Here is a 27710-nt window from a genome sequence, read left to right as displayed (position 1 = left end):
TTTTATATGAAGTCCAGGGTTAATGTGAAATCACAATATCTTTATGACATTAAATTCAAGCTGCTACATCTGACTGGTGCTGCAAACAATGCCATCTCTCCAGTACAGAACATAATCCAGAAGGCAGTTTTATAGCTCATCTGCAGCAGGAGTTCATTTTCCCTCTCGGGACTGCATTGTCACAAGCGTTGATGGGAGCTAGATTTCTGCACACAAATACATCTACTGTGCTGCAGTGTTTGTACACTAACTGGGGATGCTGCAAATTCCGTGACAAATAGTTCAGAAGTAATGCGGCTAAAACAAAAGCCTCAAAGAATTCAGATTCCCAATTAACAGGGGATGCTGGTGCAGTGCTGTGCCCAGTGCAGCTCAGCAAATTATGAGTTGCTACCGGGAACAAGCCTGGCCAAGCATCTGTGTGTGCATGTGTTTGTGGAAATACTGTAACCAAAGAGGTTTTTTTTTTTTTTTTTTTACATGAGTGTATGTGTACATTTTACATGTTGTTCTTATCTCACATCATATTTGTGTGTGCAGAATCGTTCAGCATCATTCCTGTTCAATAGGCCCTCTGAACTTTTCTGAAATGTCAACTCATAAATCTTTCCACCCTGCTCAGTTTGTCTCCCCTCCCTTTGCTGCATGGTGATGCAGTGAGGCACCACTTTCTGTTTGTATCATTCTGCACCTTTGTAGTGCTGAAACTTTGCAGCTGTCCTTCAGAGGATTCTGCTAGATATATAGTCATTTAATTACCCCTGGTACGCTTTAAGTGAGGATAGTGTCAACATGATTATCTCAGCTATTAATTTATCTGTACTAGTGTGCGTGTTTATGGAAAAACAGCATGTGGATTTTGCTTCTGCACAACAGTATTTACTGTTTTTATTGCATGCTTGTGCAGTGTTTTCCAGCTTCTGTTGAAGAATACTATTGTGTTTTTTCTGCTGTAATAGATGTGTATGGTGGTGATAAGAGAAGATAAGAAGAGTTTATGAAGAATAAAACCCAGCACTAACACAAGCCAGACTTAAAAGCATTATATTACAGTGCAGTACATTATTTCACCCAATCACTGTCACCAGTTTTTCAGCCAGTCTGAATGGGAGAAAAGCTTCAGCACTTATCTGTTGTCCTCTTCAGATAAATAACTGTCTCCTCACCAGTTACACTTGAGAAGAGAGCACACACAGACACACCCTTGCTACTAGATAATAGTAAATTCTTTCATAACATTAGATTGTATAATATTACTACAGAACAAATATTTCTAAAGCTTTCATAGGTACACTAAGGATCAGAAAGCTGGCAGCATCTCAAAGAATGTGACACAGTTTGAGAGGATAATGGAGGGCAATGCTGAGTACCAGTGGCAACTAACTAATCCTGGGTAGCCATACACCTTACAGGATCTCTGCAGTAGTGTGTTTTTGTGTAAATCCTTGGAGAAACTCAACTAATGGAAAGCTAGGATTGACGTTTTACCTGTTATGATGGTTAGATGATAAGGTTGGGTGTCAGGTTACTATATCAAAGATAAGCAATGGACTAAATCTCTTTTTTTTTGTATAAAGCATAAGAAACATTATCCATTTATGACACTGAATTAGGCTGGCCTGGCTATGCTTCAATGTGTCAGACAAAAGGTTTATTCAGGGCTGTTGATCTCTTTGTGTTTGACAACAGATGATTTACCCAGATACTACAAGATAGTGTGTGTGAACATAGTAGATATGGGCAGTGTGTTAACACTATATCAGTGGCATGATAAGAGACTAGATATTAACTGGGATTATGTTTTGTTTTGTTGTAAAACTGTGAATGAAGCAGCCTAAGTGTCCTTGCCCACTCATGTATAAGTATTCAATAGATAACAACAAGGAGAATTAGAGTCATTGGACAATATCTCAGTCCTCTCAACACCAGCACCAGCTATTTGTCTGTTTCTTGCATTATCCTGTGACAGTAACATGCATTTATGTCCTAGTTAAAGCAATGAATGACTCCTTGTAATTGAAATCAATATAGCCTGGTGAGCTGGCTAAGGGAGAGTGCTGAGCCCTACGCTTTGTGTAAAAGAATATGAGCTGTGGTTCCTGACCAGGCTTCAGTGCTGCTGTAGATTTTTTACAGTTGACTTAAGTATTATTGCAAGATGAGAAACTTAATGTGGCTTTGTTGTAACCTCAGCCAATAATAGAAACACAGCTGTGCAGAGATGCAGGGACGTGATCAAAGGGAAATATGATTAATGACTTGATTTTGCCCCCCCCCCTCCCCCGTTGTTTTCTTTCCATCCCTTCTTTTCTCCATGTCCTGTCTGTCCTGCAGCCACAACCTGAGGGCTACATCATTTCGGCACCCTGTGACCGGACAGATTTCCCCCGAAAACACAGAATACACACTACAAGACAGGTGAGTGATGCATAGACTGAATGCTTAAATATACAAGTAGGTTAGTTCAAGGTCATGCAATGAGAGTGACTAGAGTGAGAGTGAGAAATAGCCTGTCTCCTCCCCTGATGAAGCATATCACAGGGGGTCTATTCTGCTGTAAGAAAGAGAGTAAAAATATTGAACTTGAACTGTTCACCAGGAAAATGAGCTGCAGTCATAGTCAGAACACTAATAGATGAACATTGAAATTTCTCAATAAATTTTAATTTATTCATTATCACCACGGTATTCATAACTGACTGCACATGTCAGTGACTCTGGATTACGGAGATTCTTAAGTATTATTCTTCAAATTATTGCCTTAATTGAATTTATGGTAATGACGCAACTGGAAATCACATATTCTTTTGACCGTGTTCATATCACGCCCTGATGAATCGGCCACATCAATCTGCCAAGTTATGCTAATGTTGGCTTTATTATAAGAATTTGTTTTTTCAGCTCTGTTCCTGGCTATTTCTCTCAATTTTGTTGAAGTCATAAAAGGAGGAAGGAAAGGAAACCCAACTGTGTGTGACTTAGACTAAGACTGATCCAATTTGGCGAAGACATCTCTGTGTCAAGCGTATATTTTTGACATTTGACATATGACATTTCTTTTAAATAATTAAATTGCATGATTTTTTCTCTAGAATTAGATTTTATTAATATACAATACCATAAAAAGACAATGATTCTTTGAGAAAAATGACCACACTGTTTTCATTTACTTCGCCATATAAAAGTTGGATTTAATGCTGTTTTATGTCACTGTGGGAATCTCATCCTGCAAAGCCATCAGAGCTTAGAGCACAATATAATGCAGCAGGTGTCTGATCATATTTAAGCTGGCTGGTGTAAGATGATCACATGCGTAGTGCAGATTCCACTACAGGCAGAAGAAGGTTGAGAGACAAGTATGTGACCTCCACACTCTCACTGATTAAAAGCTGTTCTGTTTAAGCAGCACAAAACTGATTGTGATTCATCTGCATCCTCCACTGTCCTCCAACTCTCTGTTATCCCTGTTTCAAGTCTGTTGAGCCATGGATTTGTATACCATCAAGAGGCTTAGAAGTTATGGTTGCCTCACTTGCATATTTTAACAGTTACAGAATGACTCTTTTGCTTTGTAATGCAACTCCTAATCTCTTTAAGCCTGTAACACCAAGAATAGTATCAAGCTAACGCCCCTCCCACAAGAACATAAACAAGAATGTCATGGAACAGGGAAGACAAGGTTAAGAAACCTTGACTCCACGTGTACAGTAAGCATATTAAAATGTTGTCTTAATTCTAATTATTGAAGCAAAACTCCAACTTATTTTTTACATACTTCAACCACTTTCTTCATTAACCGCTGATCTGCAGCAATCACCTCTTGATTGCCAGTTAAGAGAGGGATACTGCTTTCAACAAACACATTAAAAGAGTATTAGTAGTAGTATGTAGACAATCAGTATTATATTCTTAATTTACTTTTTATCGACCTTTTGATCAGATTGAACATATCACCCGCCTATGATGACCAGTCCTACCTACAAAGGTAACCACACTAAAAACAATGTACTTAGCTATTTCGTACAGTTTTGATCCGTGCATATATCTGCCTTGACCTTGTTTCCCGTGACTGCCAGTCTTGCGACACCAGGCCACAGTGAACACATTCCATGAATGTGTGATTAGTCTTGTGTAACATACACCTGTAACAGAACAGTAGATTTTGCACCAGGTTTTAATACTCAATTACCTGCTTTGATGACCAGAGAAATTATGTAACATCAAACAACACTTTGTCTTACAGCATATGGGTAAATGTGAACATTTGAACATTTATCTGTGTAGAATTATTTTTGTTGGTTGTGCTGGTTTGCTTTGTAGATGTAGGTCCTTTCAGTAACATTGTAAGTTATACGTTATGTGTTGTAATAAAATTAAACTAGCTCTTTTAACTCATTTACTTAACGCATTTTATTAAGGCATTTACTCCAAATACTTTATCTTGCAGTACACACAAACTGCTAACTAGAGATGAATGGAGCGTGTGACAGCTGGGGTGCAGTCTTGGTATCGAATGTGTGAGGCATGACCTCACCGTGACTGCAAAATGTTGCTTCTGTTCACTGTCACCGTGATATTGTTAGCTTTATTCTGTGTATAATGATATCTGAATAGGAAGTAGGTTTCTTCCATGAAACACTGACTTCCTCCAGCTAAGGAGAACGTCAGTGTGTTCCCATGAAACCCATGTGGGATTGAGGACAGAGCAAGAAAAGAAAGGCTTCAGGAGGCTCTTCCCCATGGAGTGGTCGATTATCTTATGCCTTGCTGGCCTGAAGCCTTTGACTTTGTCATTGATTATCACACTATGATCAATTTGTCAACTCTCATGGAAACCCGCTGCCTGAAAGGATTAAAAATGTCGAATGTGCCCTCATTTCCAGCAAGGGAAGCAGGAAGAAATACAGCTTAGTGTCTTTCACCCTTATACACTACACAATGTGAAATATCGCCCCTCTTCACCACATGCCACAACAAATCTCCTGGGAAACTGTTCTTGTGACAGTGGTGGTAAACAGTATGAATGCTTCACATAAACAGTAGAGTCCCCTCAATAAGACAGAAACATCTTGTAAAAATACTGGCTGCAGGCCAGGCGGTGAGATACTGTAAGTTTTGTTTCACTGTGGTCTTTTTTCCTCCTCGTTCTACAAGCATTTTTGTTTCAGTCTCTGACACACCTCCCTGGCTTATCTCCTCTTCCTTAGCTTCAGTGTAGTGCTGCCCACAACACAGGAAAAAATTAGACTTACTGCTCCTTTTAACCCCTTTGCGAAACAATGCAGTGGGCTGCTGGCAGTGTTCTCAGTGAGACAGGTCACATATTGTTTCCTATTGCAAGCTTACTCATACTGTGTAGTCATGAAGTAGATCTTCCAAGAACTGGACAACTGCATTTCAATTATACTGGGTGACTGGCTGCAGATGACTTTTGAAGACATTGTAGTAGTTGCCCAACCATATATCTTCTTTAAAAAGTGATATGTGTGGTATGGAATATGTATGGATGTACATTAATGGAAGTTATATGGCTACAAGTCAGTATATAAAGCAGTCAGACAATGCCACGATCCTGAATGACTAATTTCAACTAAATATCAGAACAGATTGTGAACATGATTTGACCCCAGATGCCTGACCTGGTGGTCGCAGCATCACAGACGTGGTATTTTCAGTTCCACTTCTTTTATTAAGAGTAGTGCAGTTTAAGACCTATAAGGTCAGGTCAGAGTTCCACTCCACTCCTCTCCACTCAAACATGTAGTAGGAGACGTCTTCTGTCCAGCAGTTAAACTTTGAAACAAACAATATTTGCATATTCCTAGATTCTGGATTTTTCAGTTAGGGGGAAGGAGGAGATATAATTTTAAATATTTCTGTAATTTTTTGTGGAAAAACAATATCAGACATAAATTATTAAAATTTTATACAATTTTGTATATCTTAAAACATGTCTGGAGTGGATCCTTAACAACAACAAGGAGTCTACAAGTAGTGCAGAAGAGCATCTCTGAAAAATTGTAAAATGCTGAAGTTAGGGCTACTGCATCTTAAGATTGTGCCAGGTTCCTTCAGTATCAGCTAGGGACAGGAAGATAAGGCTATAGTGAGCACTTGATCACCAAAACCTGTTGACAGAATTGTGGAAACATGTTCTGTGGTCTAACAGGTCTCAATTTAAAATGTGACATAGAGATGTTAGGAGTCTGGTATAACTAACATGACAGACTGTCCTGGCTTGTGTTAATCTCCTCGAGGATGCTGGCATCTGCGGGTGACATTACTGTCTTTCAGAGGCTGTAGCAGGCTCAGTTTTAAAGCTACAGTGAAGATAGATGGTATCATATGAAACTAGACGACATAAGGCATCCATTGATACCAACCATATCATGCTAGTTTGTTGGGAAGGGGGATAGATAATGCTCGAAAGTTAGGCTGAATTTTGGTGAGGGAAAAACTGGCATGGCCATTTTCAAAGGCCATTTTTCTTGACCTCTCACCTCAAGATATCTGAATGAAAATGGGTTCTGTGGGTACCCATGAGTCTTCCCTTTACAGACATGCCCACTTTATCCTAATTCCATGCAGTTTTGGGCAAAAACCATGCAGTTTTTTGTATGTAGTGTAAATGTGTTATTTTTGCCTATTCTAAAAATGGTTTACTTGAATATTTCTGCATACTGGTGTCCCTAAACAGTCTTGGAACCGCATAAATTTGGTATGACTGGGAAGCTGAGACTCTTGAGGAGTCAATGAGCCCAATTGTATTCATGTGTGATGATGTTAGTCCCCAATGTAGCCAGTTCACTGTAGTGAGAACATTTTTTGAAACTTGACCTCACTATATAGAATGACCTACTGTGACCTCTAGGATAATCACATTTTTATCAATTCCTAAGTGGTCAAAAATGGTTTAATTTTGCACCAAACAAATGGTATCAACCCAAATTGCTGCAACAATTTATGAGACATAATTGAGCATGGGAATGGCCATCATATACTTCCATCATAATGTTCTAAGCCCTTGCACACTCTAAACTTTCAAAATTTGAATAGGCACCTAACACAATGTTCATCACAGATTTATTACTAGAAAAACTTGACACACAGTGCTGCATCTCAAATTAATCTTCAGGGTGCCAGCTTTCAGATGATTTATGCCACTTCTATGTGGCATATACTGCTGACCTGCTATCTCTCTCTAAACATCCCCTGTCCCCCCAAAAAAAGTAGGTGGACAGGAGTGGAAGAGGTGTAAGGATGGTGGTGTTGGCAGTGTAATGGCATGAGAACGTCATATGTCCATCAATACCATTGTTGCTGACCAGTTGTGTCCATTCTGGATCACATTCTTCATGTTTTCAAATAGCTCAAAAAATGTGCCATTTAACCACATAATCATCATTGCAAGATGATTCCAGAGGCATGACAGTAACTTCATTTTAATCCAGTGATCAACACAGTTTTCAGATTTCAATCCAGCAGAGCAAATTTGGAATGAAATGTAACAGGAGGTTTGCAGCATTTGTGGATGAAAAATCTGTAGGAACTGCATGCTATTACTGAATCAGCATGGACTAAAATTCATAGGAAACATTGCTGGGACCTTGTTAAATCAAAGAGAATGGTCCTTGCTGTCTCAGAGTCTCTCATTATTTATGATGCATCATTTTTTTGAGCACGTAATACAAAAAGCTGCAGCAGCATGGAAAAAGTATAAGAAATTGTAGTGGTAAAAGGTGGTAAGTGGAGAAAAAATACTTAAAGCTACCATTCTGTATTGCATTGCTAACCAACATGGCCTATGTGTACTGTCATTTTTTTAACCAATGCACAAGTACAATCCCTACCACTACATATGCTTATACCCACTCTACTTTAAGCGTCTATATGTTTGAGCCTACAGTGATATCAAGAATTTGGAGTCCGAAGGTGGTTGAATATGGAGGCTGGTGGATGGCATTTTTTCTGTATTTTTTGTTTATTTTATCATCTTGCAAAACCAATTTACCACATTTAGTTCTGATACATCTACAGCACATAATACTGTGTATACAAGTATGTGTAGTACCTATGATATACAAAGAAAAACTGTAATTTTTACCTATTTATTAAAGGTGCAATATGCAAGAATTATGTAAGACTTTTAGTTTAAAACATTCAAAAATAAACTAAAGCTATCAACAGAATGTGAAGAAATAAAAAAATGAGACCTTCCCCGACTTTCTCGGTTGCCTATAACAACCTGTGGACTGATTTCTATGTAACAAACGTGGGATGGTTTTGCTAGGAAAATCTAAAGGATGTGACATTTATGCGCACTCCAGAGTGCCTTGCCTCTCTTCCATCCTCCTACAGAGCCAACAGGGTGCAACACTAGCTAACATTAGTTTAGAAATGGAGTCCGCCAACGTCCTACACAGAGCTGGCTCTCTTCCCATTGGACAGGTAAGCTAACATTACTGCAAAGCATGTGAAATGTATTGTGATATTTTGTTTTTAGCTAGCTGATGTTAGCGCCGCTGCTCACACGCACTGACGGAGTGCAAGCAATAGGGTGTTGACTGCAGTTCACTTAATGACCACTGGTGTCATTAATGAGAAGGAATTTTTAATTCTTACATATTGCACCTTTAATCTCAATATATTCTTTGTTAGATTTTGTCTCCTATTATATTTTATTATTTTTGTCTTTAACTCATAGCTATGCTTTAACTTTCCTATTATTGTTTGCTTGATTTTACTTTTATATACAGTATATCTATATATCTATATCTATCTATCTATCTATCTATCTATCTATCTATATCTATATATATATATATATATATATATATATATATATATATATATATATATATATATATATATATGTTCCTAACTTAATTTCATTGCACTTGTGCACTTTTTCTGCAGTGGTGTTGAAAGATGTATCGCAGTAATCACTTTAAGTCAACTGAAATAGTCCAATTTGTCTGGCCGATTGCAACTTGCATCTGTGTAATTCTGTGTTGAAGGGTGAAACTGTTCACTACCTCATTCCATTAACCTTTAGGAGTTAGTGTGTATTAGGCAACACACAAATGACTGTGGCTACAATGTTGTTCAGCCCATGTAGAAAGTTATACTTAAACATAATTTCTTATTTCCTCTCTCCACCGCAACAGGCAAGAGTTCAAAGGTTATCATTCACAGCTAGACTGACCAGAGTAGAGTAAGCATTAAAAACTCTACCATTATTTTTTTCCTAAATTGAGTTTATGGTAATAACACAGGGAACTGAAGTGCTGAAGGTCTTAGGACAACACAGGTGATAAATCATCCTCTAAATAATATAACTAAATATTGTGTTTAATTTACAATTGGACTGTGCAGCTCACAGCTAGTTCAGAATGAAACAACTGTAGGTGATAATTATACCATCAGTGATGCTGACATTGACAACAGAGATGCATTTAATGAGTATGCTCACTCATCTCCGGTACAGCTTGGGTGACAGCATTTTCCCTGATTGATAACACTTCTGAATACTTATTGTTATTGTTACACATAGTAATGCCAAGTCAAATAAAAATGTGAATATGTTACCACTGTTGTAAAATATGTTATATTATATTTTCAGGAAAACATTATTTTGCTATTATTTTTTAATGTAAGTATTAATTATTTTTCCCCCTTAATCATTCATTCACTTAACTGTACTACCAATACATTTGTGATAAAAACTTTCTAATGGCCTAAGCGATGTTTCATAGGGACACTAATAAAACAATATCACCAATTAATCAATATGTCCCTACAATTATGTAAATAACAAGGTATTTGACTATACAGTCTAACCCCTCATTCAGTATGTTCCCTAACACTACAGCAATACAAGGTTACCTTCTTAGTGATATGTTTTAGATGGATTAGATTGCTGCCTTTCCTGATGCAGGACACACTTTGCACTGTAATGTATGCAATATGGTAGTCAAGGCCAAAAATACCCTGTTGAAAATCTTCTTAATAATGTGGACCACAAAACAAAAACTGTTATTTGGCTCGCCCGTCATTCAAACTGAATGGGCCATGCTGTATTTTTTCCATGACGATTATCCTGGATCCGTAGCAATATAATGATGTCATGAGGAAATGTGAGGTGGGATGTGGAGTCCTTGGAAGCTGTCCAAGGATAGTCTCGTGTGTGTGTGTGTGTGAGAGAGAGAGAGAGGGAGATGAAGTCTGTGCATATGGCTTTAAGATAAGACTTGGGTTCTTGCTTTTGTTTATTTTTGAGTTGTTATCTGGGTGTGTATACAATATGTGTCTTGGGGGGTGAGTGTGAGACCAAGTGTCACTAAAGTATGTGGAACAAAAAAGCTTCCACTGTTAACACATCCACTGCAAAGCTATTGGCTCTGACAGGTCGCGTGGCGGTGTCAGGAAATAGTCATATCCTTGATATCTGAAAGCTCAGCAAAGGACCCCACTCTGTTTCACTACATGTCAGTAGTTTGTCAGAGGAATTGAGAAGGAACATCACTATCCGATGCTGCTCATCTTGCCCGTGTTACTGATCTTCTTCCACGTTGCCTTCACAACTGTAGGATAGAATCCCACATGTCCAAGTCAGCGGCCAATCAGAGATCCCCCAGCATGGTCAGAGAGTCCTCCAAGGCGGTGACCTCAACAGCAGCGGATCCCACCTCAGGGTCAAAGGTGAGCAGCAGTGTTTCTCTTCTCTGAGAGTCCAAGAATATTATTATTATAAACAGAAATTAAAATGTTTTCTCAGATTTTCTTATTTGACATTAATTTTAAGTGACCAAATTTTTAATTGCCTTTGGTGTTCTCTGTATGACTATTAATGCTCATGTTGATAAATTGGTTTAATCATCTCTTGAAGACATTATCTCATTCTGATTAATGGCCACAGAGAACAATCATTTAGTAATTTTTCAAGCATAATAAAACTCACACACCCTGTTGGGCTAGAGAGGGGTGTGGTGTATGCTTTCTGATAAACTTACTGTTATTTTTCCACAGTGATCATGGAAATGTTTAGCTGAAAACATGTTTTGTCATTGAATATGAGTCACAATACAGGAACACAGGGCTGTAATGGAGTCATGATGAAATATGAAATACTGTGTATAGCTCATGCTGCCTCTGAATCCTTTTCAGTTGACTGGTCTCCTGCACTACACAAGTTTAGCACAACGACAGATGTCAGTGCAACTTGATGTTAGATACACATATAATTCCTCTTAAAAGTTTTACTTGCAGATATTCTCAAACATATTTGTGATTGTTTCATTAATTGTGCAGTGTTTGTTTTCTGTGACTGATAGCTTGTGGTCCTCCAGGTGTTTTCTATTATGTCTGATTAAGACATTAATCATCGTGACACATTCATGACTCTGTGTAAGAAATTGGGAATGCATATTTGTCCTCTTAACACTTGTATTTCCTTTTAGCCAGCCTATCAGCCAGACAACCCCAGATATTTTGAGTAGAAACGCACCTGAGAAAAATTGTTATACAGTGTAATTTCTGCAGAGAATATGTAGTCTGAAATGACCTTGTCTGAGAATATACCAGTTTATAAATGGATATGCACGTCCACGGGAATAGCTGGTTGGTATTTCCACCTCTCGTTATGGGTGTTGAGAAAGGAAGTGCAGCAGAGAGAAGGCAGCTTTCCAAGTAACTAAACTGTGCAGTTGTATTATTCTGCTCTGTGGAGGACAGTATCCCTCTCTATGAATTACTGTTTCTTACTTAATGTAAGCAAACTAAAATGACTTGCAGTTCTTCAACAAAACAACCATATTGTCAACTCTTATGTTTTTTTCTTCTCTTCCTGCAGGGCTCCAGGGGTGCGGGGAAAGTACACAGTTTTGGCAAAAGGGATCACGCTATTAAAAGAAACCTCAACATCCCAGTGGTGGTGAGAGGCTGGCTCTATAAACAGGTGAGCAGAGGTTGTTGTGAGACTGAAAAAAAAGAGTCCACTTGTCACATGTTTAACAGTGCATGTTAACAAGTAAACAGAGGTACAAATATGTCACACTGCGGAATGTTAATCACAGTATTCACAGTTTATCCCTCCCTGCAGAAGGTGAGATACTTCACTGTACAGCAGGTGTATCTGTGTGTGGTGTCTAAGCGACCTTGTGAACTGGAGTAGGATAAACATGACATTCAAATGAGGGTTCCCTCACTGATCCTCTGCAGTGCATTCTTCCCCTGTGACTGTCTTTTCAATTCTTCTTCTTAATGCTTTTATCAGTTATCTGTTATTTTAATATGATATGGACTGTAAAGGAATGCTCAAACTGAACTGCAAAGCCATTTTAATAAGGACTTGAATGTCTGATGAGAGCATATATTTCTTAAAAGTATAAAACAAAAAAGAGTCAAACACTTTTGTTCTGTATTCAATGTAGAGGCTGCAGCTTTGTGCAAAATGCACAGAAAGAAAAAAAAACTTAAATGAAATTAAATTATTGTTTTAATAATATGCACAAAGTCTTTTCTTCCTCCCCGCTCTCTGCTAACGAGCACAGTATTCCCAAAATACATTTTTTAATTAAATTGTGATTTAAAAATGTTGTTCCTTTGAGGATGATCTCTAAAAACACTGTGTGTTGCGTTTTATCCTTCACCTCCAGGACAGCTCTGGAATGCGACTGTGGAAACGGAAGTGGTTTGTTTTGTCAGACTACTGCTTGTTTTACTACAAAGGTGAGTCTAAAAAAAGTGCACTCGGCCAGGGTTAGTGTTATGGTTAGACAAACAACAGACAAAAATGAAATGATTTGAAATGACTGTCAAATCAGACATACAAACCTTTAGTGAAGAGAAGAATGGAAGATAAATTTCTTGATTAACAACAGCTTGTAATTAGACTTATGACATCTCTTCCTATCTTTTACACTCACCAGCTTTCTCTTCCTCCCACTCCTCCTGATTAACTTGAGTTTTTCATTTTGGGATGTAATTTGTGGTTGTGTTGCCATAGCATCTAGCTCCTCTCCTCCATTAATCATACTGAATAATAGATAAGCCACAGGCCACCTAGTGCCACATGTTGCCACGTGGCCTCACCCAGACAAGAGTAATCCATGAATTATGCCTCGCTAATTTTCCTGCTGTTCATAAATCTGCAGTCACTTGTAAACATAATAAAAGATCTTTGCAGGATTATGTGTCAAGTTTTTTGGGAGCCAATAACAATACTCTGTGTGTGTGTGTGTGTGTGTGTGTGTGTTTGCTTCACAGACAGCCGAGAGGAGACAGTGCTCGGTAGCATCCCTCTGCCCAGTTATGTCATTGCACCAATTGAGCCTGATGACCACATAAACCGCAAATATGCTTTCAAGGTAACACTGAAGTGGTATTGAATCAGATCTATAAACTGAATTTTCATGTGCATGTGTAACCAAGCATGATGTGTTTGTTATTTTATGATCGCCCTAAGAATATTAATTACAACTTTATTACTAGATAACTATCACCACATACTGGTTGTGCACTCCCTGCTACCTACATCTTACTGTATTTTCATGTGTCTCTTATTTTAGTTGTTTAAAGGCAATTTATGATTTACTACTAGGGCTGGGTTTTTAACTTCAATACTTGAGTACCAATCAAAACAGAGTATCAAAAATAGTCAAAAGTTGGCATCATTTTTTTAGTTTTATTTACTTATTGTTACCTTTCTAGATATAGACATATTTTATTTATTCAAAGTCTTACAGCTGTTTACAATATATTAAGACAGCATTAAACACATATGCGTTTGAGAAGTTTGGCTTATTTTGTTGAATTAACAAAAAAGGGTTTTGAAGAAAAACAAGGTTATATTCTTAAAATAGGGAAGAAATATTTTGCATGCACATTAGGGCTGCAACTAACAATTATTTTCATTAACGACTAATCTGACGATTATTTTCACAGTTAATCGATTAATTTTAAAATGTCCAAAAATGATGAAAAATGTAAATAACTGTTTCCCAAAGCCCGATGTTAAATGTCTTCTTTTTTCACGACTAGCAGTCCACAACCCAAAGATATTCAGTTTACTATGATAGAAGAATAAATAAAACAAAAAATATTCACATTTCACATTACATTCAAGCTGGAATTAGAGAATGTGGGCATTTTTTCTTAAAAATGACTCAAAATGATTAATTGATTGTCAAAACAGTTGGTGATTAGTTTTCTGTCAATCGGCTGTTTGATTAATCAAGTTCTTGTTGCAGCTCTAAAGCACATCAGTTACTGAATTCCTTGAAAAGTTTTTCTTTCTGAAGGTCATTTACCTTTTTTAACATAATCATGGGTGTTACAGTGGATGACTGCAGTATAAACCTTTATGTATTCTGGTCATGATTTCTAATGTATATGATCTGCTCACATTTGCATATGCATTTCAGACAAAGCAGACATGGTGGACAGGGGCAGAAGCAATTTTTTCTCAGTTTTTCAGTAGCTACACCAGTGTGCTGAAGAGGCAGCAGCAGTGTAGTCTTCACTTTGGTGTGCACAGCGCAAGACTCTCGTTCTTTCAGTAAAATCTGAAGGGTACATAGCTTGCTTATTATACCTTAACTGCTTATATTACCTTACCTTATACTAAACCTAAACCCTAATTATATCATTTTACTTGAAAGTGTGCAACAGAAATTTTCCTTGCATGCAGAACAAAGTCTTTTCCTCTTTTCCTTCTGTGAATTCTGCCAGAGGATTTATGTCTTTTGGTTACAGCAAGAGTGTTAACATTATCCAGCTCCTCCTTTGTGGAAACAAAGAGCTTGTTGCAAAGAACAATAGTGCCTGAATGTTTGATGCACCATTGCAGCTTCAGGGCATGCTGTTGCAATCCTCTCAGCTCCTTTGTACTTTGGCTTTTTCTTCTTGGATTCTGTATGTATGTGAGCGTAAGTGCATGTCCGTGTGTGTGAGTATGAATGTGTGTGCTCGTGTGGTGCATATCTCCCTGCGTTTAAAGATCATGTTACATACAATGGGATTTGTATGATAATTGTGCTGCTGGGAATATTAATTATACATAAAGCCTATTTTCTACCCTTGCACCGTCTCCTCCCAGAGCTTGCCATGAAGTATATGTGAGGTTAGATGAAATGAGTCACCTTGTATTTAAGAGATCTTTATTCCCCTCAGCCCTCCCGGAGCCGCCATGCATTAAAGAGCAGGATATATCATTACATGTATCTGAGGTGCTTTGGTAAATTTCAGTTACTGCTAAGTAAGCCTGACAACAGCTCATTAGAGGTCTGATGTTGTTGAACAATGGGATGTTCCAGACTGTTAGTGACATGTACAGTTGACTTAACACTACAGTTTGTGCAGATATAAGGAGTTAAAATAATGGACTTGAGATGACGACACAAACTCTTCCCAGTAATAAAAGGTATTTGAACATCAGCTGAATGGAGAAGTTATGAGGAAAAGTGACAAGTTGTGTATGTCAGTACAGTACTCCTCTGAAATATATACTTTAGAGATGCTCTTTTACCTTATTTGCTGCACTTCAGGCAGTGTCATGATGCCATGATAATGTGTCCGATTTTAAAGTGTCCAAACACTTACAATGCTGCCACTGTCACTCATTCTTGCCCTTGCGAAGACCTGCGAAAAGACAAACACCAGAGCGATTTCTGTTCTCTCTTACAGTATGTAGTCAGCTCTGGTCTGCTCTGACTTCCTGTTGTGCTGTGTTCTCTTATTTTTGCTCATCTCACTGTGTTTCTCTCATTCCCTGTTGGTCAATTGCCTCCCATTGTGACCCGGTGTGTGTGCGCGGGCGGAGTGAGTACTGTTCTCTGCGGGCGTCCGTCCTGAATCACACAGGCTTCCTGTCTTGCATGAATAGGTATTTGATTTCACTTCAGCCTCACCAGTGAAGCGCCATCCTCAGCTCATTTTGTTTCATATCATGCTACTAGCTGCTGAATGCACATTTCGAAATGTGCATCGACGTCTTGTCATGTACGGCAACAGTCATTTGTGGACAATGCCAGAGCGCTGTTAGTTTTAGGAAATGATTTCGCTGTAAATCTTCGGGGGGAAAAAGGCAGAGCTTTCATTTTAAAAAATGTCCTCTACATGTACAGCGTGGTCCCTAAGTATTTGGACAGTGACACATTTGATACTGTTTCTGAATTTCAGCAAATTGGATTTGAAATGAGATACAGAAAATTTAGTTAATGAAGGCACTATAACCCTTTTTAGTTGTACAATATGGTCCCCCAGTTCTTGGACAGTATAGGACAATGAAAAAGCTATAGTCCCACTGTGCACTTTTCACACAATATGGATGTACACAAATCAAACTGTGAGTCACCACTGCAACCTCAAAAATTCACTGTTTCATTTCAAATCCATTGTGCTGAAGCACAGAACAGGAAAAAGAGTATGTGAATATGCAAATACTTAATAAGCTAACTAATTTTATAAATGTGGCGTATAAATGTGGTCAATGGGTAGAACATAACACCTTCAATGTCGTAGTTAGTCATTTAATCAGTGTCATAAATCTATCTATGCTCAATAGCTCTGGTATTTGTCTTGTCAAGCCGCATATCACTTATCGCACTCTCATCATCACAGGAGAGGTGGGACAGCATGGCTTTTCTACACTCTTCTCTGATTTCATTGCATTTGTTTTGTTGCTCGCCGCCATCAACAATCCGTCCCCTTATAATTTGTCAACAATATAACATGCAATCTAAACCGTTAATATGTTTCTCCTCATGTGGTGCCTTGTTGGTTTTACTTTGCAGTGTTTGGCTTCTCACATATTGCCTTAAAAGTAAAGGTTTTTCATTAGATTAGATTGCACTATGGTAATAGTATGGTCAGGATTTTTTTTAGGACTCTCAGTCACCTAAGCTTGTGTTCAAAGGTCATATACAGTTTCTTCATTTAAAATATCCTGCGTACATTTGCTATAGCTATTGTGACATGCTCGGATTTCATCAACAAAAGAAATAAAAGGAGAGAGCTCCCTCTACAAGTAACTCAACTTTGCACTGATTTCACATCTTTATGCAGTATTTTATTATAGGTGGAGTTCCTTTGTGAGGATATGGCTACGATAAACTGTATGTCTATAATTACCGAAGAACCTCTTTTCCATCCTGAAGATGAGGCTTTTTTGATGGTTTACATAATGACATTCAGTGCAGTGCCACGGATGCTCCTGTGTTAGTGTCAGCAGCTGTTTGTGAATTTTGTAGTGAAATTCATTTGTGAATGTGAAGTTAGAACAAATGTGAAATAAGTAGCATTTTACACAAAAATGTACGATTATGATTACGGAGGCATACAGTCCAGTTTGATTGATTGAATGTCACTAAATAATCCTTTGCACCTCTTTTTCCGTATGTTAAGTGTGTGAATGAAACATATTTGGGATGTAAACATCAGATGATACAATAGCCAAAAGCCATGTAATTGTGCAAAAAGGTGCTAAATGATCTTTTACTGTTGTATAGCTGGATGTCTGCATATGAGTCGCCTGGGGTTCAGTGGAGTTTGGAACATTTGTACATATTGTAGTCAAGCTATTAGGACAGATTTATTCCACTACATAGAAATAACAAAAGGTACAGTAATACTTAGGATGTGTGTTTGTGTGTGTTTGTATCCTTATTAAAGTGGTGGCAGATGCCCGTAATTACCTTTTGTTTCCTTCTCTATTGGATTGCTGTAGTTGCTGTATATTTCTGTATCAATATGTGTGCAAAGGGTTTGTATATCTTTTGCTGCAAGCTTTTTGAAAAGTAATTGAGAAATATAACCTGTTATGCCCTTTTTTGCCAGAAACAGCACAGTGCTTATATTTTATTTATGATGCAGCACTTTGCTCCCTCCCTTTTTTTTTCCAGAAAATGTTGCTGTAAAACTTTGTCCTCATTGAGCTGACAGCTGTCAGTCTCAGTAAGCAAGAAATCAACTTGTAAGCCTCGCTGGTGGCTTTTTCCTGTCTTTAGTGGGAAGTTTTCATATATCTCTCACCCCCCCTCTCCTTCTCAATTTCCCTGTCTTTGATAGGCGAGCCATACAGGAATGCGCTCCTACATTTACAATAAGAACTCTGTGATTGGCTCGCAGGCAGAACACTGCGGGATGCGGACATATTTCTTCAGTGCGGACACACAGGAGGACATGAATGGCTGGATCCGGGCCATGAACCAGGCTGCGCTGATGCAGCAGAGTCACAGCATAAAGAGGTTGGTCTCGCTCTACAGAGTAGCATTCACTTCTCCTATTGGTTGGGCTTCTAGTAGTAATAACATCTCACCTCCCATAAAATACGGCAGTCTTTCTGAAGTGGATGTGTCTGGAGTTGATATGATAAAAAGAAACTGGTCGTTACAGTATTCTTATGTATGTAGTATGCTTGTCCATCATGTATTTAGGTTTTTATGCTCAAACTCTAGTGGTGCGCTGCAGTATTTACTCTTCAAGGCACCTCCTTTAATATCAGTTTCATAACTTAATATTTGCTCCCTTTTCTTGCCTTTGTGGCTTTATTTTAATAGTGTGAGCAGTCTTCCGCAGCAGGTCCTGCCCTGTCCATCTGTTCTGGGACACTAAGATGTTTTTGTGTGTGTGTGTGTGTGTGTGTGTGTGTGTGTGTGTGTGTGTGTGTGTGTGTGTGTGTGTGTGTGTGTGTGTGCGTGTGTGTGTACTGCATCTGGATGTGCTATAGATGAGGGTTATTGCAGCTCTTTGCCAGCTGAGCACAGGCCATACTCAAGAGATGTTCTACTACAGAAGATGTTTCTGTAGCTGTAATCATTCTGTACAAAGCAGATTTGTGGCCATACCGTGTACATATTTTGTTTTATATTCACACTCTGTGGCAGAAATAATCTGCAATACAGTCTGATACTCTATGACCATCTGTGGTAAATGCATTGCAAACTGTATTTAGCCATCTCAGATCAGCTGAATGTGCTGCATAGCTTGGATGCTCTGTGCAATAATGCCACCTAGAGGCTAATGTTACTCAGAATTCCCGAAAATGTTGGAAAGCACTCAACATCCCACATGACAGTCTTAGTTTGGTCTCTTGAAATTAAACATTAATTATATGAAATTATCTATATTAATGAAGTAAGAATAACGAAAACATTTTCCACTGAGTCTTGTGTGATCACTTAACTGCCATCTACCATTAGAACATGTACCCCCATCAGCTAAAATACACCTTTTTATACTGAACCTCCCTTCATATTTTACCTCTTAGGAATTATTTCCACAGAACTCACCAACCTTTTAGTGTATGCAGTTTGTAAAAAAAACTGCTTGAAAATGAGACATTTTAAATCATGTCTTGCTCCCTTAAGTGGGAAATGGATTAATTAATTTAAACGTAAAACCTAATTGCAGTCTTATCATCTTAGCACATTGAGAAGAGCGGCTGGCTACCCCAAGCTATTTGATGAAGACAAAGTGAGTGTCATTTCTGTTCTCTAGGGATTTATTCTGTATGGCTTCTCCAGCAAGAGCTCTACTCTCCTTCATTCATCCCTTTTGAAAAATATAAAAAATGTACTGTGTAAAAGTTTTTGAATAGCTCCTTATGGTCTCTGATTTTTCCTCAAGAGAAACTTAGTAATGAATCTGACCATATGTACAAGTGTATCTGCAAATGGACTGGGAAATTACCTTCAGGATCATTTAAGGTTAATTTAAGTGCCCATTGTGGTTTATTATCAACTGGTTAAGGCTGTTTAATCATCATAATTACTGCTGTACTTCATCATAATGTACAATGAAGAGCGGGAAGGATGTGATGGATAAATGTTGTTGAGTGTAGCCTTGTGTAATAGTTAGATGAAGTACTTTTAACACTTCAATGCATACGCTGTAATTTAAGATGAGCTGTATGGAGCAATTCATTGCAATTGTTTAAATACTATATAGTACACACCTACAGTACAGGCAGGATTTATTGTTGTTGTTAATGTACTGTATATTCAATCATCCCATCTCACTTTTTCACAGAGAGGTGGAGAAGCCAGGGAAGGCTGTACCGCAGGCAGTTCCCCAGACAAATCATGTCCACATCAACCAGAACTCGTCTCAATCAGAAAGCCATCGGAGGACAGACAGAGAGGAAATTCAGGATAATGGTATCCGACTGGCTCATGGAGACGAAGTGAGGTATGGATTGGAGATCCAAGGAAGGCCCAGCCAGCCAGCCACAACGGAAAGGGTAGAGAGACTTTCTCCAGAGTCTGCTGATGGTATAACCCACAAGAACGGCCAGCAGACTGTAATCCAAGTGACTCTGCCACCAGAACAGAATGGAAATCTCGTCTATCAGAGGGGTTTTGTTTCCCGGGCAGACACTGAGAAACACGTACAGAGGAAGAATACACTGGCTCAGGTGGAGCAGTGGGTCAAAGTTCAAAAAGGGGACCCGCCGAAGAGGTCAGTTCGACTTCACACAGTCAATTTGAATCAGCCGACATTCACTATAAAAGCTTCATGAATGCTGATGAAAGAAACTTTGAATAAATATCTCCCTCTAGTGGTTAATATGAGGTTTTGTAGCTTGAATTACCCAATAGTTGTGGTTTATTTGATTATTTTATAAGATATCTACAGATATGAAATCCTTGATACAGCATAAAAGATTTCTGTGTGTCTTTCTGTTTCAGTTCTCCCCCTGCGGAGTACAACCTCCCTCGGCGGACTCCTCCCTTAAAGCCCAAAGCCAGCACAGCGGATGTCACCTATCAGTCATTGCCAAAGTCTCCCCGTCTCCCATCTGGCAGCAACTCTCCTTCAGCAACATGCAACCTGCCCAGTGACTACAAATATGCCCATGACCGGCTCAGCCACTTCCGCATGTCCACTGATGAACGCATGGCCACTAAGGAGGGAATGGTGTGGCAGCTGTATGAGTGGCAGCAGCGGCAGCAGTTCCGCCATGGCAGCCCCACAGCTCCTATCTACACTGGCCCTAACTTTGCAGACTCTCAGTCTTTTAGAGTTACCGTGGAGATGCCTCGTTCCATCTCTGTGCCCCCGTCCCCTTGTGAAGTCCCACCGTCAGTCCCCTCCTTCAAACCCCTGTCCCCTCGCAGGCCACACACGCCTTCAGACAGACGGACAGTCAGGCCCCTGGATGAAATGGTACCTGGGGACAGCACAAGATCCAGCTCCCCCGGCCATATTTGTGCCCATCTTTCTCAGGTATGACACCTATGTGGGGAGGCATCTCTGACATCTCTAGGATTGTAGGGTCTTGGGGTACCCTGGTGGCCTTGTCGTTAAAACGCATACCGTATACTGAGATTACAACTTCACTTTACCCAGTTTGATCATACCCTCCTCTCTCTCCCTCACCATTTCCTCTCTGCATCACTACTGTGACCTGTGTAATAAAGGTAAAAGGTTAAATAAAAGTTATCCCTCAGAAATGTTTCCCAAGAGGCATTTAGACAATCTGTATATTACTGTCCATCATAATAGTTGAAGTTCTTGTACTCTAAGGAAAAGTCTATCACTCTAGTAATTTACTTTACTTCTTAGTATGAAGTACAAACAAATTTGGTTTTCTCCCAATCAAATTTTCATTATGTACTATAATCTAGGATAGCAACATACAGCCTGATCAAAAACGATCTAGACAAACAGACAAACAGGTTTTGGTTCTTACAAAGATAAGAAAATTGTAAATGCTGCTATATTATTAACTTGATCTTGAGAAAGATAAAGGTAATAATCATTTTCAACAAATACCTTGAAACCACCAAAATCATCAATGAATCTATCCTTCAAAAGTATATTTAATTTGTCCAAAGGCTGATTATGTAATTTATGCTTCCATGCTATAGAACACATGCCAAAGGACATTATTTTCACACATAAAAGAGCCACATCATTTCACCGGCCGATACATTCCTTCATTATGATGACCATGGCCAGTGAAGTTTATTCTGTTTAGCAGAGTAAACACAGTCTCATTTTCTCAGAATCATCCACCTGACACAAAACCACTCTCCAGAAATCGAAAGTACAGACACTGAATAAACTAGAACTGGACTAGGCAGAGGTGGTGGACAGAATTTACTCTGAAGGGCTATAGAGTTTGGATATTGTTGGGGTGTCATGGTTAACACATCTCTTTACTGTCTGTGGTACCTTCCAATTGACAAAAAGGAGTGGTGATTCCCACAGTTTTAAAAAAGGGTGCCAGTAGTTTTGTAACTACTGTAGAATCACATAGCCTAGCCCAGTGGTTCCTCAACTGTCTTTTTTTGACCAAATTTTTGCAGGACTATGACCATAAGTTGTCATTAGCTAAGGTGTTACTGCATATGAAACATTTTTATACAAAAGACATAATTAATACGAATGTCACCTCAATCTAACATGATGAAATTATATTAAAATTGCACAATAAATGTAGAATGAACCTTGACCCCACCATTGGCCTAGTCTCCTGATTATCAATTGATATGATATTGATTGAAATGCCAAGGGTGACTGTTGAACCTCAGATTTCTGTACTGGAACAGTGGACCAGCTTCTTACCCTGTCACAGAGAGGAGATGGTATCATGGTAATATCGGTGTGTGAATGGAGTGAATTACCTTATATTTTTTAGTAAATGACAAGACAAAAATTATTTTACTGAAGTCCCACCCTGATAGACAGCAGATTTGCAGGCTGTCCAGAGTGTACCCCGCCTCTTTGGCTAATATGTGCTGTGATAGGTCTAGACCCCACCCCCCTACACAGGATAAACAGGTGTAGATAATGGGCGGATGGATAGATGGAAGTCCCACCCTTCATGAATTTATGCGCTGATACTCAGTCATTGGTTCTTTAACACACTGTAATACTGCCACACTGTAAATGTTTGTACCCTTTCATTGACTCACATGTAGTGAGCCAAATGACAAAGGTCTCATTCTCACGGTAGGTTTGGATAATGTATGAGAGGTATCTATTGATGTAGACTTGAAGGATGTTGTGAGCTCACACAGCTACCATGGGAAGATTAGCAAGAGAAGCATGAGAAGGCTCCAACTTCTCAGCGAGCACACTTTGATGCTCATGTGAATCATTCACAGATTCACACAGCCCACGCCCAGGCTCACTCCACAGGTGGTGTGACCATGTATGAGTAAAAGCTTGCTCCTCCGTCGTTCCCCAAACCATGATGGCGCTCAGACAGCACCACCAGCGCCACAGGAGACGAAGCAAGGGGCCGCTCAGTCATCCACACCCTGCGCTGTCTCCCTACCACACCCTCCACATGTGAAAAGATCTCCCTATAAACCCTCACCACAGTTGCCAACGCACACAAGTCTCATAACCAACCCGCTGACCTTACACAAGTAAACAAAGTGTCACATATGCTCTGTTTCCTCCATCATTCAACTGAGTGTCAAGACACTAATTATAACCATAAAATAGAGTGATACACAATTATGGAAAAGTCCTTAAAAACATACATTTTTAACAAAGGCAGCCACAGTGACTGTGCAAGGCCGTCCAAGGGAGCAATGTTTATGGGAACTAAATTTAGTCGGCAGATGAACTTAGTTTTGGTGCACCAAGCATCTTTGAGGCTGATGATGCTTTCTGGCTGGAGTGCATTTAAGTAATAGCAATATGTATACCTCTGTGGAATATCATTAAGAAGTATGTTTTATTAGCAGCTAATCCAATTTGCCCAGGGCTTCTCAGCACCCTATAAACATCTCTACTGTATCTCAAACATCAGCAGCGGTCTCTTTCTTCTGATCTCGCATTTAAATAAAAAACCTATTATACAGCAAAAAAATAGTGGCATGGGAATCTCAAAGGGAATGGCTTACAGTGCTTCTCTTGCTGGTAGCAAACAAATGTTATTTTAAGAAAGCAGGTTTAGTATAATTTATGTGTAGTTAATTAAATCTCTTGTTGTTTGTGTCCTTTTAAGGTTCTGTAGTGGGCCTGGTTTTTGCTAATTCTGTGTGTTAAGCAAAAACGTCAAATTTTCCAAGCCCTGTGGCGTCTGAAACTCAGGGCACACCTTGTTTCAAATAAGAGTAGGAGTGATGAAACGGAGAAAAGGATAGATGAAAAAATAAATGTGCTGTGTAGTCAAATTTGTTTGCAGACTTGGAGGCAATGGTTTAACTTTGATTCGGTGTGATACGGTGGTTTCTTTCAACAACTATTGAAGATAACTTCAGTGAATTATACATTCTGTTTGATTTAACTCCATAAGATCTGTAATAACATGTTGATGAATTATGTCTCTCCACAGACCGCCCAAATAGAGAGAAGGTCCATGCCAGCCATGGGCTACATCACACACACTGTCAGTGCGCCCAGCTTGCACGGCAAAACGGTATGATCCTCTATATGACATTTAGCACATAATGTGGCTGCATTTTAAAAGATATATGAAAGATAATTTTCCAGTAATCTAGGATATGCAATCTATAAGTGTGAACAGGAACATCTCAGTCCAAAATTTGATCATTAAGGCTCCTCTCGCTGATATCAAAATCTAGAATGTAGAGCTGATGGAGATGGCTGATTTTGTGACATGTAAAGCTGGTTTCATTTTTATGCCATATGATATTTATTTTAGTGTTAGTGTCAGTTCTGATAGCCCTATCTTCAGACAACAGCAATAAATCATCCTCCCATATTAGTCTTCTAAAAGCAGCTTTAGCTTTTACATTTGAAGTGTTATTAGGACATTAAAAGATACAGAAGTATACTAGCCTCTCTACCACTTGGCTCTCTCCGCTGCTATAGCTCAGCCACTGTACTGCCCAGATGGTTTTTAAGTATTTTCTCTCATCCCTCTGCGCTTTCACTGGCCTCCGGCCCCTAAATCCGGGCTTGGCTACAGCCAGAGGAGCTGACTCTGCTCCTCATTCAGCTTCGGAGGCACCAGGCCAAGATGGCTGGTGTGCATAGCCCCAGTGATGCGTTCGCACACCTGCAGCACCACCAGCACAACGGCCTTCTAGGCCCCAGCATGCAGGTCAGGGGCCCTCGTACTTGCCTAACTTCCTCATCAGCACATTGCAACCCCAGCCAGTGCATTGTGGTCCCCCCTCTCCCCAGCCAATCCCATACATTTCTTCCCTGTCATTCATAAGACTATGCGCTCTGTTGGTATTGCTTGGTTGTTTTGTTTATTCAACCATATTGGCATGGGCTGCATTGCACTATAGATTGTACAAAGTGCCTTTTCACTATACATTAGTGTCTTTATAGTTAGTCTCATTCATCCACTTTGTTCAAAACTTGGAAAAGCTTTCAGGGGTGTGTGGTATTCTATTTGTAAAAAGTAATATGCCATATTTGAAGCATGTTGCTTGTCAAATGTGCCTGTATTTTATATTTTCCTCTGTTTGATAGTTGTGTAACCTTCAACAGCCACAATAAGAAAGACATCATGAATATAGCACATTTGTGTCTATATGTCTGTGTGCTGATAAATACCTCACTCTCAGCATTATTGTCTTGAAGCAGCCAACCAGGTAACGGCCTCTGTTATGAGCCTGTGCACAAACAGTGAATTGCTGTCAGACTAACAGACCAGAATGAAGCTGCAACGGTGCTCCATAATAACAACTCCACCCAGTTTCTAACATCCGACCATTCTCTGGCCATTTTCCATGCACATAAAGAAGATTAAATACGCAGTTTGACCTCATGTCATCCACAAAACCTGTGCTGCTTAGTTGTGTATGAGGTCAAACATGAGACATTGAGTTCAAAAACGACATGATTACTTAATTACAGTTTGGTTTTACAAACTGTAGATAAAAATAAAAACAGAGGTATAAGTGAACTGTAATTGAGATCAAGTAAAATTAAGTTGTCTTAGCAAACTCCAAACAGCAGATGAAGGCCTTAGGAGTAATCTGGTCGCCCATTATCCTTTGCAGCTTCATTTCACATGATTTATCTCTTGATTGATTGATGATTTATCACTGCTCATTTAAAGGCTGATGATACTTACATACAACTGAAGAAGGACCTGGAGTATCTAGATCTGAAGGTGGGCCCCAACAAAGTAAATGCCACTTTATTGTTTTCATCCTCTCTTCCATCTCCCTTCTTTGGACTGCAATCTTGCTCTCCTGCTGCCTATTCCAACATCTGCCTCCCTGTTTTCCCTTTTCCTGTCTTTTCTTTGTTCTGCGCTGTGCTTTCTAGTATCTTGTTACAATGGAATTAACACATTGTTTTCACTGTCTTCTGTTAATGTTAATTTTCCGTTTGAGGATAACGCAACACATGAGATAATTCAGCACACAGTCCAATGTGACTGACATAAACTAAGAATTGGCTTCTGTACTGTTATTTTATCCTAATATTTAGTATGTGACAATGTTCTCAGTTGGATTGTACTTTACTTTCATCTGAGTAATACAGTTACGTTAGCCTAAAACATGATGTAACAATGATGTTAAGCTTATCCTAATGGGAATTGAAGTTTTTAATAGCAGATGACTGAATTTCTACAAAGTGAGTCATGCGAACTCCAATTCCTATGTGGGCGTCACAAAGATTTGAGTAACATGTCTCATGTTTTTAGCAAGCTATTGGCATATATAGTGTATATCCCATTAACGCCTTTGCAAAGCATTTTATCCTAATTGATTTGTATGTTTAACACCATAATGCACTAATTCTGAATCTTTTTGAATGGAGGGAGGTCATCTAGTGATGTACAGGACATTCTGTAACACCTCTCCATTTCCTGTTTTAAAACAGATCCAAAGAATTGACCCGCTGATCGTTTCAATACACAATGTGTTTGAAAACACCACTCCAAGTTTTGGGTACTGTTTGAATGTAAGGATGGTGTGCATACAAAGTGAAACAGACCATTCCACTGCTTTACAAATGGAATGTGATGCATCCCTGGAAATTACGCAGGATTTTGCACATGAATACCTTGATCCAATCATTCACTGTGTGATAGTCCCGACACTGCTATGAGATTTGAGATGATGGGAAGGAAGTCGTTATGTCTAAAGGCTTCCCGTGCTTTCCTGCATGCCATTAAGCATTGCTGAATGTTCCTAATGTTTGTTTGGTATCCAATCTTTTTGCTTTTGTTTTGCTTGTGAGAGCATAAGTGATGACCCAATGGTGCTCTTTGAGAAATGTACTGGCACTGTGATTGTGGTGTGACATTACAACTTACATTTTAGGACCTCTAGTTTCATGGTGGTAAACTGGCTGAAATGGATGATAACAGTGGCGTGTGTTTTTATTCCTAAAAGTACTCCAGCAATTTAGTATTACATTTCATAAAGCTGGTGGACTTGTGAGAGACAGATTTAAGATGGCCAAAACTGATATAACAGATTTGAACTATTCATTTAACTCAATAGCTGACTTTTAATGCCCACATCTTTCAAACTTGATGTCCCCAGTTCATGATGCAGACTCTCTATTTGAAATTTGTAGTCTCCTACCCCAAGCCAAAATATCTTGGTCATTACTGAAGTACATTTCCCAGACTTGACAAAGCTCCTTCCAGAACCACAGAATACATTATAAAACTGTTCTCACAGGCTGTGTTGTACTCCCCATGACTGGCAAACTGACTCTGACATGTGAAATTGGTGGAATGTCCCTTTTAATAGAGTCTCCCATTTGTACTGGTTCATACCACTGTGCTGGCTGTGGTGATCCTGATGTGG

The 27710-nt window shown here is 39.1% G+C and overlaps 1 protein-coding gene across 14 annotated transcripts in view; it reads left to right on the top strand.

Moving 5' to 3' along the window:
- plekha7b (pleckstrin homology domain containing, family A member 7b) overlaps positions 1-27710 on the top strand; it is an 81241-nt gene that overhangs the window by 36672 nt on the left and 16859 nt on the right. For 9 of the 14 annotated variants that reach the window (XM_042406694.1, XM_042406752.1, XM_042406729.1 and 6 more), the window contains 11 exons: positions 2335-2418; positions 10590-10701; positions 11852-11956; positions 12657-12729; positions 13267-13367; positions 18067-18245; positions 20029-20457; positions 20688-21225; positions 24296-24379; positions 24893-25027; positions 26000-26068. In XM_042406694.1, the coding sequence (XP_042262628.1) occupies positions 2335-2418; positions 10590-10701; positions 11852-11956; positions 12657-12729; positions 13267-13367; positions 18067-18245; positions 20029-20457; positions 20688-21225; positions 24296-24379; positions 24893-25027; positions 26000-26068 (1909 nt within the window). The remainder of the gene's footprint in view (positions 1-2334; positions 2419-10589; positions 10702-11851; positions 11957-12656; positions 12730-13266; positions 13368-18066; positions 18246-20028; positions 20458-20687; positions 21226-24295; positions 24380-24892; positions 25028-25999; positions 26069-27710) is intronic. The other 5 variants (XM_042406745.1, XM_042406703.1, XM_042406804.1 and 2 more) reach the window with 5 other exon arrangements.

This window comes from Thunnus maccoyii, chromosome 1 (assembly GCF_910596095.1).
Source record: "Thunnus maccoyii chromosome 1, fThuMac1.1, whole genome shotgun sequence".
Taxonomy (NCBI): domain Eukaryota; kingdom Metazoa; phylum Chordata; class Actinopteri; order Scombriformes; family Scombridae; genus Thunnus; species Thunnus maccoyii.
This window is presented reverse-complemented; position numbering and strand designations above follow the sequence as displayed.